Source organism: Fusarium sambucinum, chromosome III, assembly GCF_050947815.1.
Source record: "Fusarium sambucinum isolate potato_lamoka chromosome III, whole genome shotgun sequence".
Lineage (NCBI taxonomy): Eukaryota > Fungi > Ascomycota > Sordariomycetes > Hypocreales > Nectriaceae > Fusarium > Fusarium sambucinum.
The window spans coordinates 7,657,118-7,673,733 of NC_139292.1; the positions used below are offsets into that span (position 1 = coordinate 7,657,118).

Sequence of the window (16,616 nt, forward strand, 5' to 3'; positions counted from 1 at the left end):
GAATGGACTATAATACTGAGGATGTTAATTTGTATTTATGGGGTTAATGATGGGGCACAGCGATATCATATTGCAACAAAGTTTGCTTAATAGATAGTTAGGATAGCAATATTTTATTTGTTCTTTACCCTCTGTCCCATTGTGAGAAGCAGATTGTGCGCTTCTGAAGTGATGTACTTTTCCAACCAGCAGGATTTCTGACTGACCAGTGAAGTACATCAATTTCAAACCTTTTCCTTACTTCCCTGATTTGATAGTAGTTGGTGGTGATTGATTGAATCCTCATTGATCATGTTCAATGTCTTCTGTTCATGTCTTAGCCATCTACATAGCCCTCAATAACGAACGGCAACCAACAACTCCACAGGCGAATTCCAATTCGCTTCCACGGTCTGGTGGTCTAGTGGTATGATTCTCGCTTAGGGAAAACCCTATAGCTCAGCTTGCGAGAGGTCCCGGGTTCAATCCCCGGCCAGACCCTTCCTTTTGCCAATCTGGCATTCTTTTTGCTTTGATCAATTGTCTACATTTATCCTACATTAACTCACAAAGATCTCTCTCAAAGATACTCGGTTCCCAGGGTACGTAGAAATCTTGCAAGACAACCTCTAAAGTGCATGGGTCATTGTTGTGGTCAGTACACCAACGGGGTGCTTTGAGACTGCGAAGCATCTGATGCACGCATTTGGCGCTGTAGCCTATGAAAGGCCTTTCTGGTTTTGTTAATGGAAGACCGTAACTTCTCATCTGTCTTGTGAGGTATCCGAGAAGTCTACAGGCGCACTCTAAAGTGCAACAGAGATCTCTAGCCATAAGACAGTCTTGTAAGTCGAAGAGTACTTCGAGCAGCTCATCGACTATTCTCTCTCGTTCTTGTTCAATCAGTTCTGTATTTTGTCATTATATGTTCTCTCGTTGTGAGCATAATCGAGAAGACATACCAAGAACTCGACTCGGTATCGCCAGGTCTGTCTCGAGTGGACCCTCTGTGTTAAAAATGGCCAGCCCAAAAAGTCCCCTGGCTTGCACATGGTTCTTGAAAACGAGAGCAGTAAATAATAGGACAGTCTCATCTGGTCCAAAGGTCTGTGCTGCGATACTCGGTAGGGCCAAACTGAGTTCAGGATAATTGTGCTTGTTCAAGTCGGGATGCCATTGAGTCCACCTCTCATAGAAGATCTCAACCACCTCAAGACAATCATAGTAATCAACAAGAATTCCAATGTGAGCTATGAGCTCTAAACCAGGTGCCTTGGTTACTTGACGATGGTGACCGTGCATGATGTTCAATAAAATGACAAAAGCTTCGACGTTCCATTCTGATGCGCTGAGTTCCAAAAGACCTTGCGAATTAGGCTGTGATTCTTTGTATTGTCCTTCAATCATCGCTCTGAAGACTGAAGATACGAGACACAAGTTTCTCGTGGACACTCTGAATTGTATCTCATTCGGTTCACCGTCATCTTTGCAAGGCTGTATTGACCGCAGGTTCTGCTCAGACCCACCAAAGTCTTCATTTTTGTGGATTGTCGAATATTTCGAAGATCTTTTATTTTTGGACCAGGGGATTCTTTGAGAGTTTGGTCTGCGTAGAGTGAGGAGTGCGTCGCCTCGATGGTCAAAATTGAGTAGGGATTGTTTCATTGCCGACGTGTGAGATCAAGTTGATCTGTAGTTTCCCCCGCTCTTTGAACTCAGACAGTGATTTTCTTAACGCAACACGTGACCGACTTTTTCTCTTCAAAGGTGCAAACAACAGTCAATAGCTAAGAATAAAATGACCTGGTTGACATGCTGAATTCTTAAATGCAGACAAATTAGACTCTGAAAGCGGGTTTTCTCATTGAAGCCGGAGAGTTGTTACTGTACCTTCTCAATCATGCTCCGATGCAAACCGCCATGGCTTTAGTGGGTGGCCCCGTGACCTCTGAAGCTACAGCGGCCTTCTATACCGACGCTTGTTCTTCATGACTCTCTGAACAGCCATTTACTATTATCCTTTCAAGCTCATATCTTAAACATGTCAATTTACTTGACTGAAGCCTCCGAGGCAGATTTGCCGGCAATTGCTCGTATCGCAACATCTGCTTTCCACCCCGATACAGATGCCCTCTCCCGTCGCTTATTTCCTCGCCATCTACAGCCGAAAGACATACCCGATGGCGAAGCAGCTTATGACTGGCGCTTAGCACGCAAAGCATCCAGTCTCTCATCGCCAGAGTCTCATGTCATTATAGCAGTCGATAAGGATAAAAATGAAGAAGATCGCATTGTGGGCTTTGCGCTCTGGGATGCACCTCCAGCTGAGGGGGATGAGTCTGGTCCAAGCAAGCCGATAGAGTGTGCAGCACTCGACAAGGCAGCTTTTGAAGAAATGAAAAAGACTGTGAATCAAGATGCTATAGACACATTCGGCGAGAAGGGAATTGCTGGCGTCTGGCGTTTGTACTACTTCCTTGTTTGTGTAACAAATGCTGACATTTCTAGATCTTGATTATATTGGAGTTGGTCCGGGGAACCAGAGACGGGGAATAGGAAATATGTTATTGAAATGGGGTCTTGAACGGGCGTCCGAAGAAGGGAAAGACTGCTATCTTGTGGCTACTGAAGCTGGACGGCCATTGTATGTCGCTGCGGGCTTTGAAGATATCCGGACTATCATGATCCTGGGGATTCCACATTACTCCATGATTATGAGAGCCAAAAAGAATTGATCGCAACAGTTGTAATTCTTGAATGACAGCTCAGTGTTCATACAGGCACGAAATACTTGGAGAATGTTCTTAAGTCAAATCATCTAATCCTTCGTTAAAAAAAGACAGAAGGATTAAAAGCCAAAAAGATATGCCGCGCATGTTTGCAATCGTTTTTATAGGAACAGCCCGATGCGGGGGTCGAACCCGCAACCTTGAGATCGCGTACTCGTAAGAGTCTCACGCTCTACCGATTGAGCTAACCGGGCGTGGCTCGAATTGTTATTTTGAGCTTCAATATTAGAATCCAAGAATTTTAGACGCATGGCAGCGGCTCAAGAATAACCCCAATCGAAACAACAAACTCATCCGGTGTAGAGAAATGTTAAATCTAAGTGTGTTGAGATCATATTTCATCAACGCAGTTCCATCCGATGAGAGCTTCATCGTCTGTGCTGAGCACTGACGTATTCTCTTCACGTGAATGACACGTGCTCGTGGCAACGCGCTATCACACGTGACACAGATGATTGGCGTTCCACCTCATCCCTTGACTTCGTCTCATCTCATATCGTCACTCAATCCATCTCGTCATATCGCATTCAAAATCTACGCGACTCCGTTCAAGTCTGCTGACAGCTTTTATCCAATCTCATACAAAGATGGAGGAGGGGCCAGCCGTCGATACCGATAGATACCCAGGACCACGCGCCGCCAGTGCAGCTCAGCGCGTTCACTATTATTGCGGCAAGTGGCCTCACGAACTTTTGGGAAGCTTTGAGCCTGTTAATTGGGTCGAGAGATTATCCGAAGAGTTCGCTACGCTTATACGTCTCACCGTCAAGTCGCAAAAATACCAACTCGCAGATATCATAAAGAAGTTGAAGGACCTCGCTAGAGAACACCCTTATGACGGAGCCAAGTACGTGAATCGACAGGATATCTCCACGGTTCGGGAATGGCTACGGAAAGAGGGCATCGATGCATTACATTGCCGGCGGAGATCTCGAAACTCTGGTGATTACGAGGCAGATGACTCCATTGTGATTAAATCAGGCTCGGAAGACCCGGCCATGATCGCAGAAACTCCTTTCGACAGCGATGATAGCGATGATGCTCTAAGCGACTTTGAAAATGATTTTGACATGGGGGGAACTGAACAAAATGAAGAAGCCAGCAACGAACAGAACCAAACATCAACCAACCAAATCCATTCCAATGCCGCTACGCCTGTCAGACAAAACACCCAACCTGTCACCAGATCGGCCCCTCCGAAGCCATCTACCAGAGCGGGCGGTAATCAAACTCCCGCCTCGCAATCTCTTGCTCAACCTGTGACCACACCATCCAACAGAGTCCAATCACCTTCAGATCGATTTCGAGCCAATGAGGTTATTAATGGCCACTTTCAAGAAAGCCTCCGAAGACGAACCATGGCTAGCAGTGTCTCACGCAGTGGCCCTTCATCACAACCTCCATCTGCCTCTAGAGCTGACAGGACTCATCCCAATCCCTCAACTCCAGTTGAGAGATCAAACACTGCTGCTCGGGGTGGGTCGCTTGCCGCACCTTCACCTGCGACACCCAGCAGGCGAGCAAATCCTTCACCCAACAGACGAGCAGCACCCGAGCCTCGTGTCCAAGCGGAGACACGCCAGCATACAACTTCGGACAGAGGTGAAGTCAGGCAGGCGACAAATGCTGAAACTCAACCTACAAATACTGAATCTCAGCATGGACCATCGACTCCTAGGCCAGATGGTCAAGTCGTAGGTAACGCTATTCCTACACCTACCAGCACACCGGCCACGCCTGTTCCTCCGTCAAATGCTCCTCCGTCACATGATCCTCCGTCACTCATGAGACCACGTCCTACAACTACCAGACGACAATACATAAAAGTCGAAGATGACTCTCCCCCACCAACTGCCCTGCCTCGCCATCCCGATGGGTCATCTGGTAGTCGTACAAACAATTCTACACATGCCCATGAGGCGGCAACCCCAAGCGCCTCTAGAGATACAGGCACAGCCAACACATCAACTCCTGCCAGACCAGTTGCCCAGTCCAACGTCGTCGGAGCAAGCTCTAGCTCAAGGCCATCTGGCAGTCACGGGAACACTTCCACACATACCCATGAGACGGCACCCCCGAGCGCCTCTAGAGATGCAGGCACAACCAACAATTCAACTCCTGCCTGGCCAGTTGCCCAACCCAATGTCAGCCCAGCAAGCTTTAACTTAAGGCCACATGGCACAATCAACACTTCAACTCCTGTCAGAACTATTAACCAATCCAATGTTGGCCCAGCAAGCTCTAGCTCAAGGCCATCTGGCAGTCACGGGAACACTCCTACATATACCCATGAGACAGCACCCCCGAACACCTCTAGAGATACAGGTGCATTCAACGCTTCGACTCCAACAAGGCAAGGTGCCCAAACCAGCGTCGGCTCAGCTCAATCCAGCTCAATCCTACCTCCCAATCGCCCTCACTATGACAACGTGCCGCCTACAGTTCCGCGCCATGCGCACGCCCTTCCTTTGAGCGCCTTGGTGAATCGCGATGTCTCGCGCAAGCGACCTATGGAGTCTGACAGGCCAACCACTCACAACACTCCACAACAAGCAGCGGCTTCATCCCCGTTGCGAATTGTTCATGGCACCACCGCTCCTGCAGAGGCACCCTTGTCTCAGACCAATCCCACGAACAACTCTGCCTCTCATGCTATGACCTACACACAAGCGACGCCTACCAACATGAACGTGATGGAACCCAACCCACAATTGCAGCCAACAATCGTAAGGCCTGCCTCATTTTTCTCAACTGGACCCCCCGCCTGGGTCAACGGGGAATCCTCGTCACGACCAACCCATACCCAGGTGCCACAATCCTCAGTCACGATGCCAGCACAAACGGCCTCGCCAGGGAATGTTGAGAATCGCCCTTCTAAGAGACTGCGATCAGACGATCCCAGACAGCCGTCTACATCTTCGAGTGACCCATTCGATTTCGATGCTACATTAGTAAGAATTCAAGTCCCTTGTCACTGAATTTTGCTAACAATCACAAGCCCGATGGAGAAGGTTTCAAAAGACAACTTCGAGAATGGCAATCCTGGGCAGTGCCTCACGTTACAGGCATCAACACCAGACTCCAAAACATCCAAAAAGAAATCCGTGCGATGCACCAGATCATGTTCACCAACAACTCCAACAGGGAAGTCACAAGCAAGAAAATGCAAGACATGCAGCAAAGCATGCAGGAGAATCAAGCACACATCACCAAGACGTACAAAATCATCGAAGTCCTGGAGCCCGAATCCATAGGGGACGAGCCAACTCGGGAATATCTCGAGAAACGAAAGAGACAGTTAGCAGAGCGCGAGAGGGTGCAGAAAGCATACCAGGATGAATTCGCACAGGGTCAAACTCTTCTCCGCGAAATCGAAATCCAGCAACCCTTGATTGAGAAGAAGCTCGATGATTGTGTGCAGGATGAGACCAACGTAACAAAGAGCAAGGAGTCATTGGATTTGGCATTAAGAAAATGCAAGTTTCAGTTAGATTTTTTGAACGGACATGGGGGTTGGACCAAGGCAGTTGAACGTCTCGGGGTTGCCAGAGTCGGCGCCTTTTCAGCATTCAATGGCGAGGTTCGTCAGTGATTATATGGCATACATGAATTATAAGCGATTGTACTAATATCTTTTGGAAATATTTAATCTTATATTATTTTATCTATGATACTCAGTTAGTCTTTAGTGTAGATGATTATAGACTTGGGCGATGATAAAGCTCTCTTCCTGGTTTCTGGTATATTGGCAAAAAGTTGAGCGTTACAGCTTTGACACAGGATTGAACTATGGACCTTTGCATTATGAGTGAGTGGGACGCTCTACCACCGAGATATAGACGCTATATAAAACCCAAGTGAGATATTTTCGCCGTTAGTAATGTTGGCCGAGCAAAGACAGTCTTGCGTTGTAGTATTGAAGATCAGATGTCTGTATCCAATCCACTTGGCATACCTTCAGGTTGACTTTCTGGACCAATTGCAGCTTAGACCGGGTATCCAAATAATAACCCCCAACGTTGATCAATATTCTATTCGACGAGTTACTAATTCCAAACTGTCAAAGTCATGAAACAACCTCTAATAACGGATACGACATCGGATTCCACCGTCACTGGAGAAAGGCGGCAGGGTCCGGAGCTAACTTGATACAGACTAGATTGAGTAGAGATAGAGAAATACATTGAGATTGATTGGCTTGACCCTCCATCTCGGACAAGTGACCCGAGTGTGTCTCCGTTTCGGAGAGTTGATGCGGGGTTGTTGACGGACTACTTATTATCATCCATCTCAGACAGTTTTTTTTGTATTGTTACTTCAAAACTCATTTCATAATATTCATCATGAGCAACGATCAAAAAATGGGCGCTTATTATGCCCCAAGGGGTGGTCTACCACCTCAAACACAAATTCTTACCGACAGAGCCATGTTTACTGAATCATACGCCGTCATTCCCAAAGGATGCTTCAGCGACATTGTTACCAGCTTTCTACCCTTTTGGGAGCAGACGCGACTATGGGTTATTGCTCGTCCTTTATCTGGCTTTGCCGAAACCTTCTCTCAATACATAATGGAGGTTTCTCCCGGAGGCGGTAGTGATCGCGCTGAGATGGACGACACGGCTGAGGGCGTCTTGTTCGTTGTCGAGGGTGAAATCACTGTTACTCTGGCTGGTGAAGCGCACACTCTCGGCGATGGTGGCTATGCCTTCCTCCCACCCAAGTCAGGCTGGACTCTCCGCAATAACTCAAGCGAAGCAGCCCGCTTCCACTGGGTCCGCAAAGCCTACGAGTCCGTACCAGGCCTCGACGCCCCCGAGGCCTTTTTTGCTAATGAGAAGGACGTTGCACCAAGAGAAATGCCCGATACAAACGGTGCTTGGGCTACCACCCGATTCGTTGATCCTACCGACGTGCGACACGACATGCACGTCAATATCGTTACCTTTCAACCTGGCGGTATTATTCCTTTTGCAGAGACACACGTTATGGAACATGGTCTTTACGTCTTGGAGGGAAAAGCTGTTTACCGTCTTAACCAGGATTGGGTAGAGGTGGAAGCAGGAGATTTCATGTGGCTACGTGCGTTTTGTCCACAGGCTTGTTATGCTGGTGGCCCTGGAAAGTTTCGATACTTGCTTTACAAGGACGTGAACCGTCACGCAAAGTTCTTGAGATAAAAAAAAGTTAATTCCAATTGTGTTATCCTCTACCTAACTTCGTTGACTGTGCCGTTGAAACTGCCTAACATAACGACCTAAACATCCGTATGCAAGCAAACTGTTGTTAAGGTAGACAAGACCCGATAGTCTATAGCTAGGGATCTGATTTTGAGATTCTCGTGTAGCGTGGTGGTGCCTTAAAGGGTGGAATCTCCTGGATTTTAGGTGCCGCCGGTTTTTTCTTGGCCTTGAGAGGTTTTTTGGGCTGTTGTTCCTTGGCCTTGAGAGGTTTTTTGAGCTGTTGTTCCTGTTCTGCTATGGCGGCCCTGATACGTTTTTGGCGCTCTTCATGCAGCCACCGGAAATAATCTTGGGGCTCCTCCTTTTTTTGTTGTGGCTTGGCCCTGGGAGGGTTTCTGGGCCGATGTTTAGGCTCAGGTTTTCTGGGCGTTGGTTTAATAAGAGGCGAGAGTGGGGGTGGGGATATCCTTGTGAAAGTAGGAGGGGGGTGGTATTCACGCCTTTGCCCCTCGAAGTTGCGACAGAGCCACAACAGACACATAATTAGAAGGGCGATACCCAATACAACAGCAGCGACAACAATAAATATTCCCTCCCCTGTCCATTTCTTGGCTTTAGCCTTCCTGGCTGAACTCCATTTTGACTTTGGAACTTTGAGATGTTTCTTGACGAGGTAGGAGACGACGGTTGTTGCGTTTAGAGGTAATGTTGCGTTGAGACGCGGATAGTCGAAGAAAGGAGGCATTTTATTGAGTTGGAGCTGATGCCGACATCGATCAGAAGGTAGGAGAAGGTGGTGGTGAGAGAATGGGAACCTCAATTGACAAGCGTTGTTTGAGGATGAAGGTGCAACCAGTCATCAATTGTGAGGATGAATGATGGCTTGTAGAGAGGAGAGAAAGAAGAAAACATTAGGAGGGGAGAATGGACTATTTTATACATGTCAAAACTATGTTTCATGCTGGATCACGAGTGTCGGATTGCTAAGTGAGTACATGTTCGCGCGGGGTTGATACTTTGTTGAGTCTGCCACTTGGGCTTGTAGCTACAAGTGTGGCATGAACACATCACTATGGCGGCTTTTAGTAGCTTGTCAAGTGGAATGTGGAACTTGATGAGATATACAGAGATTGCCTATACCTAGGTAGCGTTACCAATTAACTACTCATTATCTTTTACTTGCCACAACGCAGTCAGTCTCCCAGTCGACAGGAACTCTACTTGGTGTTGATTGGAAATGGAGACTCTGTCTTTTCGACTTCTTGCCATCCAACCATCGATTGAATAATATGTCAGGTTCTATTCCTCAACTTGTGTGGAAGTCATTTGTTCACTTTTTCAAGGTCTAACCAGGTAATACCTTTATAGAATTTGTTTTCGCCCGTCCAATCACAACCCCCCAGCTACAACAGTCTTCAGACTGTTCATCTTCCGTAGTATAGTGGTCAGTATGCAAGCTTGTCACGCTTGAGACCCGGGTTCAATTCCCGGCGGGAGAGATCCAGCCACCTGCGATACGCAGGTCTTCTTTTTTTGGCTTTTTCCGCCTCGGTCAATTGAGGCGATGAATTCGTCAATTATCAACGGAGAATGGGCCGATTAACTTTAGCTCTCTACGCGACAACACTTCCATGGAACTTAATCGCAAACGCTTAATTTTTATGTTCCCAGTCATGGAAGCATCTAGATTGTTCAACTTCATGTACATATTATCGCCTTCCATGACACGTAATTGGTATATTAGTACTTTTAGTAATGGCAAAAATTCAAAACATCTTGAACTGAGCATGGGCGAATGCAGATAACAAGTTTGTCTCGCGTCATAGTGATAATAATGAAATCGGCCACCGCTTGCAAAAAAGAAAGAAAGGTTTAATAATTCTTGTAATAGAAGATAAAAAGCAATCGACAACGGCAGGATTCGAACCTACGCGTGCGAACACAATGCCTATGATGTCTCGTAAGAGATAGCAGGGCATCGCCTTAACCACTCGGCCACGTTGTCTTGGTGATTGGTTAAGCTTTTGACCGTAGCCGCCGGTATATATTCATATTGAAGCATTGAACAGTATTTTTGAGAATCATCAACCCTCCAAGCTCAGATCACTGCAACTCAATTGGGACATTTTGTTGTGATTGAACTGGTACAAAAGCGCATTCCAATTGAGTTTTATTGCAACATCTATCTCATCTCATAGGCGTAAAAGATTTCACAAGACCCTAAAACAGAACCATCACTCCTCTATCCCGTCCAAGTTCACCGCCGCGATATCATGCCTCGGGCTTCTTGGCATAAGTTACACAACTACAGATCGTTAGCTATAGCCCACCTCAATGGTCAAGTCACTCACATTGGCCAATAACCATGAATCTTGGGATCATTCCAATCACTCCTCAACGCAACCAAAAACGATTCCACCTCCTCACGACTCCATCCAAGACCCCTAGTAAAAGGCGCCATGGTTAAAGCTTCCAATGCTGAACTTGCGTTGGCGTTATTCCACTGTCCAAGTTCCTTGTATCTCTTGTCTCGGGGCCAGCCATTGGTAGGCCACTTGTAGCGTGTCTCTACTACATCAACGAAACCAACTTCTTGCAAGAGATTCTTGAAGTTAGTTGTTCTTTCGAATGAACGGTTAAATTTCCCGGCGGCTTCGTCGAGGAGGAGACACCATTTGTACATTGTCGAATCTGGCTTGAGGGTTCCGTCATCGCTACCCATGATAACATCTACGTCTTGAAGTTCGACGTAGCCTCCAGGAGTGAGGTTGCTGGATCAATTAGCGCCACGCCTTCGAGCAGGGCAATCAAGCTTACGCGTAGATCTTGGTGAGGTAAGACTTCCAGTTTTGAACACTAAAGTTCATGAATCTGCTATGGATAAAATCAAATGGCTCACTGTACGTCCACTCTTCATCAATATCGTCAAGTTCGAATTGGACATTTGAAGGTACGCTATGGCATGTTAGCTTCAAACCAAGATATCCTCGATGGAACTCACAAGCTTGGCTGAACGGGCGACAAGTCAACGCCAATAACCTGCAGTCGTCAGCAATTATTATCTCACTCCACGAAATTCTGTTGACTAGCCTTGGCATCTGGATGCTCATCACCAAAGTCGGTAGCCCAAATACCTGTGCCCGTTCCAACATCAAGAACTCGCTTGACTTTCGAGTCGGGACGGCATGGAGGGCTTAGACCAAGCTTGTTGTCGAGTGTCAGAAGCATCAAATTGTGTTGGAGATCTATACACATTAGTTCTGGTTGTAGATCTACCAGACGTATTGCTTACCCAATCGTTGAAGCTCCTCAGAATCGTTGGGCAAATTATATTCTAAAATGTTGTTAGTCTTCCAAGGCCGTCAAAGTCTCAAATGGAAGCTGTTTCAACATACTTCCTTCTTTGTATTTATGATACGTTCTTCCATTTTCCCGTCGAAAGTCAAAAATGGAATCTCTCAGACTATCAGTGGAAGAACTGTTGTCCTACACAGCCATTAACAGCGTGTCTTTGGTGGATAATATCAGTATCAGTTGTTTCTTACTTCAACGACGGATACTTCGGTTCCCAACTTCTGCCAAGAATATCAGCAACACTCCCGTGAAAATTCATGACCAAATCTTACATGGTCGTCGGGCTCGATATGAACATCCGCATCAATAGTCGTCATCTTTGCAGCGTATGTAATTCCAATAGTTGGTGTTGAGAAAACTACGGTGAAATTGTCTGTTTGCATTGTTCGTTTAAATGCCTCAAGTATGATTTAAGCTACATTGTTTCCTCTTCTCTCTTCTCGCTTGTTGACATACAACCAACATGCATAAGCAGACGTGGCAAGCGTCGATAAATGCAACCTCGGATTGGCCATCTGTCAAAGTTCTTGGCAGGGGGGTACCTTCGGATATACCGGGAAGAGTGCTTCATGTGGGCTGGTGTCGTGTTTGATCCTTGTCAAGCAGGTGGAATCTGCTTCGGAATGGGTGCATGTTCTAGTCGCTGATATATACATAATCTACGTTCAGGAATTACAATGATGCAGTCTATGTGGTAATTAGTGACTGAACCTTGGCATCAATTACATTGGTGTCTTCTACAAACATAACCCAATCTACTCTCACTATACGCCCTCATCGGGAGGATAAGCACTTTATCACGTACACACATACAGATAGGCAACGCATTAAATAAATAAAATAATTTACTATCAGTTCTTGATATCTATTTATCTCAAGTAATCAACCCTGGTTCTCAATTCTAGTCCTCGGCATACCTCTGCCTGTACAATGGTTGGAGCTCTGCACCAATCAGAGACATGTGGTAGAGATAATAAGTATCTCTTTCAAGCTGAGCTTTAATGAAGCGGTAAGCGCTTGCGATGACGTTCTCGGCGAGCGCTCTAGGGAACTCAGATGAGCCCACAGTACGCTCGACAGCCAGTTTCGCGTTGCGATACTCCCTTTCCAAGTCATCCGTCTTATCATCTAACTCTGCCCAGATCCGCATAGCGTCCTCTCGGTCTGTTACCCGTGGGAATGTAATCGGCGGACACTCGTGGCCCTCGGGCATAATACGGACGACACTTGAAGACTCGTGGCGCCTATGTCCTCCATGGTCTCGTCTGTGCTCCGTTGGGAAACGAAGTACAACGGTGGGGATTTGGGAAATAGAATCCCTAGGTCCCACGGTAGTAGCAGGGTTACGTCCTCCCTGTCCTAGGTACATAGATGGAGCAACGGTAGCTGGCGTGAATGCTCTGTGGGAGGGAGCTCGGCCGCTAGGGACGGTAGGTCGGCTTTGTGAGTGGCGCGACGACGCATTTCGACGCTCACCGGGCATCCTTCTGAAAGGACGATCTTGGTTAGATATGTGTCTAATGGATCGCGAACCGCCTGTGACTGAAGATGCAGCTGGACCACCACCTATGGCCGTGCTGGGAGAGGCAGAAGAGCTGGGACTTCGATAAGACGGAGGGGGGCCATCGTCGATGATCCTGCTAGGAGAGATACGGGAGAACGCAGTAGATGGTCCAGAGCTGGGAGATCGGTTTGGAGGGGAACCATCATCGATGATCCTGCTGGGAGAGATACGAGAGGGTCGTGTGGATGGTCCAGAGCTTGATCCATCAGATACAAAGGTGGTTCCTGAAAGTCCTGAGACATCTGAACGGAGTGCCCGACTTGGACGACGAGAACGACGAGAGCGGCGAGAACTAGGCATTGTTGAAGTCTGGGTATTGTGATATATAAAATGTTTGGTAGTTCGTTTTCGTTGCGAAGGTAAGAAACTTTGTGTTGTGTTGCCTTTCCAGGTGTTGATTTGTAGGTGTTTGTGCAGAAGTCAAGAATCGGGGGCGAGGAGTGCCCTTTTATACTTTTTAATTTCTGTTGCAGTTATGTGGTACTGCTATTAACATCACTTCTTTTCTCACAAGACTGAATGGCCATAATTTTCCGATGAGGCTGTTGTTCACGGAATGTAACATGCCGCACAACTGATTGTCTACGTTGTGGCTCCAATCACAACTATACAGATGCATTGGTTCGCAGCACTAGCCTGATGTCTATGTAGCATGGCTCTTATTCAAGAGCGGTTGTACTGTGGAACAGCAACTCATGTCAAGGGTTCTTAATATTGCATGCTTTTAAGTGACATGTAAACCCAACCACAGGTCGTGTTGAAACCATGGCACGCTATATAAATGTTATGAACATACTACCGTCGTCGAACGTTACACAACGCCGTCACATTTATTCTCAAAACATGTGACCATGGACTACATGACCTTTTCGTTCTTTGCTTCGAGCAATTCACAAACAATCCATTGTCCAAGCACTATCTATATATTTAGACGTATGTGAGATGTGGCGTTCAATGAAGAACACGATATCTGTACTATAAGACCATGTTTGTTAAGCCACTATGACCTGCCAGGCATCTTGGACAGCGTTACATCCGTGTTCTGAATAGGAATCACTAAAAGGGTTGTCTCACGGCGTTGATTGGACAGAGAAGTCGGTTGTGGAGGCTGATCGAAGGACAGACACTTAACCTATACCAGTGTCATTTATTTCTTCCTGCCCTCAGCTCATTCCCATGCTTTCAGTTATTGGGTATCGAGATAAATACTCTAGTTATCTTAAAATGATGATTCTTTTAATATAATTGCTGGATTACATTCATTGTTGATTATGTTGCGAAAGAGACATTATCAGTCTATCACGAAGAGGTTCAGCACGCCTTTGATGACCGTTACTATCAATACCTGACACGGCAAGCTTCAATATAACTTTTTACAGGTTAGTTAGGCGGGTTATTTTTAGAATCTAGCTTGTCTAGCCAAAATCAAGTAAAGAGAAAAGAGAAAATGTTTAAAGTCTGTGCGGCGTAAACGAAACGGTCACATCCGACAACAACCTCATGCTAAACCCTGCGAATACTCTGTATATCATCACCCGATAAGTACTACAAGTTTCTCGATCTACAACAACTCCAGAGTTTAATTTAATCGAACCATGGAATCATCGGCAAGAACAATTGAAAAGATGAAAAAGACTGAGTCAAACAATTATCATCGTCTGCTATTTCCTTGGCTGTAAGAATCGCGTTTGAGTCAAGGTCAGAGACGCGTTTCATAGAACCTCCAAATAATAAACTAGTGGGTCTTGACACCCATGTCAACTTGGTCTGGTGTCCAACAGAAACGCTCAGGTTTCATCCCAGCATAGACTGACAGAATAAATTCACCGATTAAACACACTAGGAATTCTGTCAACTATCAACCCTAGATCGGACAGGGCTGTTCGGATCAAGATGCTTCCTGTTTCCAGATGGCATATTGTAACATTGACCGGAATCTGAAGGCATTATATTGAAATCACCCCTGATAACATCTTTTAGAACTCGAATATAAAGACAATTTGATTCCCGTCAACTACCACTCTCTTCATCCAGTCATCAGCATCATCATCGAATCTTTCCTTCTCCTTGATTCCTTCTCTTCTTTTGCTCTGCGAGCTTGTTTTACAACCTTCTTTATTTCATTTGATTACTCTCATTAAAGACTGCCGGCCAGTCCAACTCAGACCTACCCAGTCTTTTTCCCAAACACAAAACCACTCATTCGCAAAGATGAAGTTCTCCGCTGCTTGTCTCGCCCTTTCTGTCGGTGTCGCTACCGCTTCACCTGTCTTCCGCATGCCTAGCTTTTCCAAGCATGTTACTCGCAGCAAGACCATCCGCAAGCGTCAGGTTCCTCAGGAACACTCTCACGACTTTGTCCTCACCGTCACCAAGGAGTTTCTCGACCTTGACAACCCCAAGGAGATTGCTGACCCTGTCTTTGGTCTTCTTGGTGATGCTGCTGCCGAGGAGGGTGCGGGTCAAGTCACAAACTTGGCTTGTCTGAAGCAGGAGACTGCTGATCAGGCTTTCACCAACGCCAAGGCTCTCGGTGACCTTCGCGGTATGGCTGCTTCGCTGCTCTTCCAGGCTATTGAGCGCAACACCGCCGGTGTTGGTGTTGCCAGTGCTCTTTGCACAGATGCTGCTGTCAACCCTGAGATTGCGGCTCTTACTCAACACCAGGATGCTGCTGGTGAGGGTGCTGAGGCTGTTAACAAGGCCGTCACCCTTGAGCTGGCTAGACAGTTGGCCGCCATCGGCGCTGATCCCAACCTGGCTCTTCTCAGTGGCACTTTTGCCCCTGGAGACGTAAGTACACTCTACTCCACAGTCTAGTGTCTGTCACTAACATTTTTATTCAGCTCAACGATGCTACTGGTGCTGGAAACTCCTGCGATACCGAGGAGCCTGATCTTGGATGTATCTTCTCTGAAGGCCTCCTTGTTCTTGACGCTTCGGAGGCTGAGATTTCCGCCGCTGTTGCTGATGTTCCCCAGACTTTCACTGGCACAGGTGGTATCTTTGCCACTGACTTGGTCGACCTGGCTTCCTTTTCTGTCGCTTCCAACACCGAGGTTGCTGATCTCGCAACCATTGTCGGTGGCGCTGCAGCAACTGATGCTGCCGCCACTGGCGACGCTGCCACCGAGACGGCTGCTGCTGGTGATACTGCTGCTGCCACCGAGGATGCTGCTGCTACCGAGACTGCTGTGGCTACCGAAACCGCTGCTGCTGACGACACTGCTGCTGTCACTGAGACTGCTGCCACCGAGACCGCAACCGCGACCGCTACTGACGGTGCTGGAAAGGGATGCCGTGTCAAGCCAACCGACACTGCTGCAGGTGCCACTCAGACCGCTGGTACAACCATCACCACTGCCATCCGACCTGGTGCCACTGATGTTGGCCGTGGTGGTGGCCGCGGCGGTAACCGTGATGACGACCGTGACGACGACCGTGATGATGACAGCGACGACGATGAAGCTGAGGATGATGATGATGATGATGACCGACGGGGCCGTGGTGGTAACAACCGCGCAGACCGTATTCGAGAGGGCGCTCGTGCCAGACTTGGCGACGGTGTCAGCCTGCCTCTTCTTCAGGGTATCTAGATAGACAGGCTAGCTGTTTAATCCATCTTCTTTTGTGTTCTCAATATGCTTTCAAGTTTACTAGTTCCAATCATGTTTGATACGATGCTGTAAACCTTCTCATCGTGCTCTGTCGGTAGTTGCATCCCGGTCATGCACCCGTCGCGATTCG

At 47.1% G+C, this 16,616-nt stretch overlaps 8 protein-coding genes across 8 annotated transcripts; 4 read left to right on the plus strand and 4 right to left on the minus strand.

The window, feature by feature from the left end:
- Positions 1-534: 534 nt before the first annotated feature.
- On the minus strand, positions 535-1,644 carry FSST1_012725 (uncharacterized protein; the record flags this gene model as incomplete). The annotated part of the gene is made up of 2 exons (XM_083223761.1): positions 535-887; positions 942-1,644. 2 exons carry the CDS (start codon positions 1,642-1,644, stop codon positions 535-537), a joined length of 1,056 nt encoding a protein of 351 aa, XP_083082421.1.
- Positions 1,645-2,020: 376 nt separating this feature from the next.
- On the plus strand, positions 2,021-2,714 carry FSST1_012726 (acyl-CoA N-acyltransferase; the record flags this gene model as incomplete). The annotated part of the gene is made up of 2 exons (XM_083235976.1): positions 2,021-2,441; positions 2,488-2,714. 2 exons carry the CDS (start codon positions 2,021-2,023, stop codon positions 2,712-2,714), a joined length of 648 nt encoding a protein of 215 aa, XP_083082422.1.
- Positions 2,715-3,355: 641 nt separating this feature from the next.
- FSST1_012727 (uncharacterized protein) lies at positions 3,356-6,360 on the plus strand (the record flags this gene model as incomplete). The annotated part of the gene is made up of 2 exons (XM_083235977.1): positions 3,356-5,719; positions 5,767-6,360. 2 exons carry the CDS (start codon positions 3,356-3,358, stop codon positions 6,358-6,360), a joined length of 2,958 nt encoding a protein of 985 aa, XP_083082423.1.
- Positions 6,361-7,111: 751 nt separating this feature from the next.
- On the plus strand, positions 7,112-7,948 carry FSST1_012728 (RmlC-like cupin domain-containing protein; the record flags this gene model as incomplete). Its single annotated transcript, XM_083235979.1, has 1 exon — positions 7,112-7,948. The coding sequence occupies one exon, from the start codon at positions 7,112-7,114 to the stop codon at positions 7,946-7,948; it is 837 nt and encodes a 278-aa protein (XP_083082424.1).
- A 136-nt stretch (positions 7,949-8,084) lies between these two features.
- FSST1_012729 (uncharacterized protein) lies at positions 8,085-8,948 on the minus strand (the record flags this gene model as incomplete). Its single annotated transcript, XM_083235980.1, has 2 exons — positions 8,085-8,711; positions 8,922-8,948. 2 exons carry the CDS (start codon positions 8,946-8,948, stop codon positions 8,085-8,087), a joined length of 654 nt encoding a protein of 217 aa, XP_083082425.1.
- Positions 8,949-10,222: 1,274 nt separating this feature from the next.
- FSST1_012730 (S-adenosyl-L-methionine-dependent methyltransferase) lies at positions 10,223-11,622 on the minus strand (the record flags this gene model as incomplete). Its single annotated transcript, XM_083235981.1, has 8 exons — positions 10,223-10,256; positions 10,303-10,722; positions 10,769-10,906; positions 10,953-10,990; positions 11,042-11,196; positions 11,244-11,285; positions 11,347-11,437; positions 11,578-11,622. 8 exons carry the CDS (start codon positions 11,620-11,622, stop codon positions 10,223-10,225), a joined length of 963 nt encoding a protein of 320 aa, XP_083082426.1.
- Positions 11,623-12,206: 584 nt separating this feature from the next.
- Positions 12,207-13,169, minus strand: FSST1_012731 (uncharacterized protein; the record flags this gene model as incomplete). The annotated part of the gene is made up of 1 exon (XM_083235982.1): positions 12,207-13,169. One exon carries the CDS (start codon positions 13,167-13,169, stop codon positions 12,207-12,209), a length of 963 nt encoding a protein of 320 aa, XP_083082427.1.
- A 1,911-nt stretch (positions 13,170-15,080) lies between these two features.
- FSST1_012732 (uncharacterized protein) lies at positions 15,081-16,465 on the plus strand (the record flags this gene model as incomplete). The annotated part of the gene is made up of 2 exons (XM_083235983.1): positions 15,081-15,662; positions 15,716-16,465. The coding sequence occupies 2 exons, from the start codon at positions 15,081-15,083 to the stop codon at positions 16,463-16,465; spliced, it is 1,332 nt and encodes a 443-aa protein (XP_083082428.1).
- Positions 16,466-16,616: the final 151 nt, after the last annotated feature.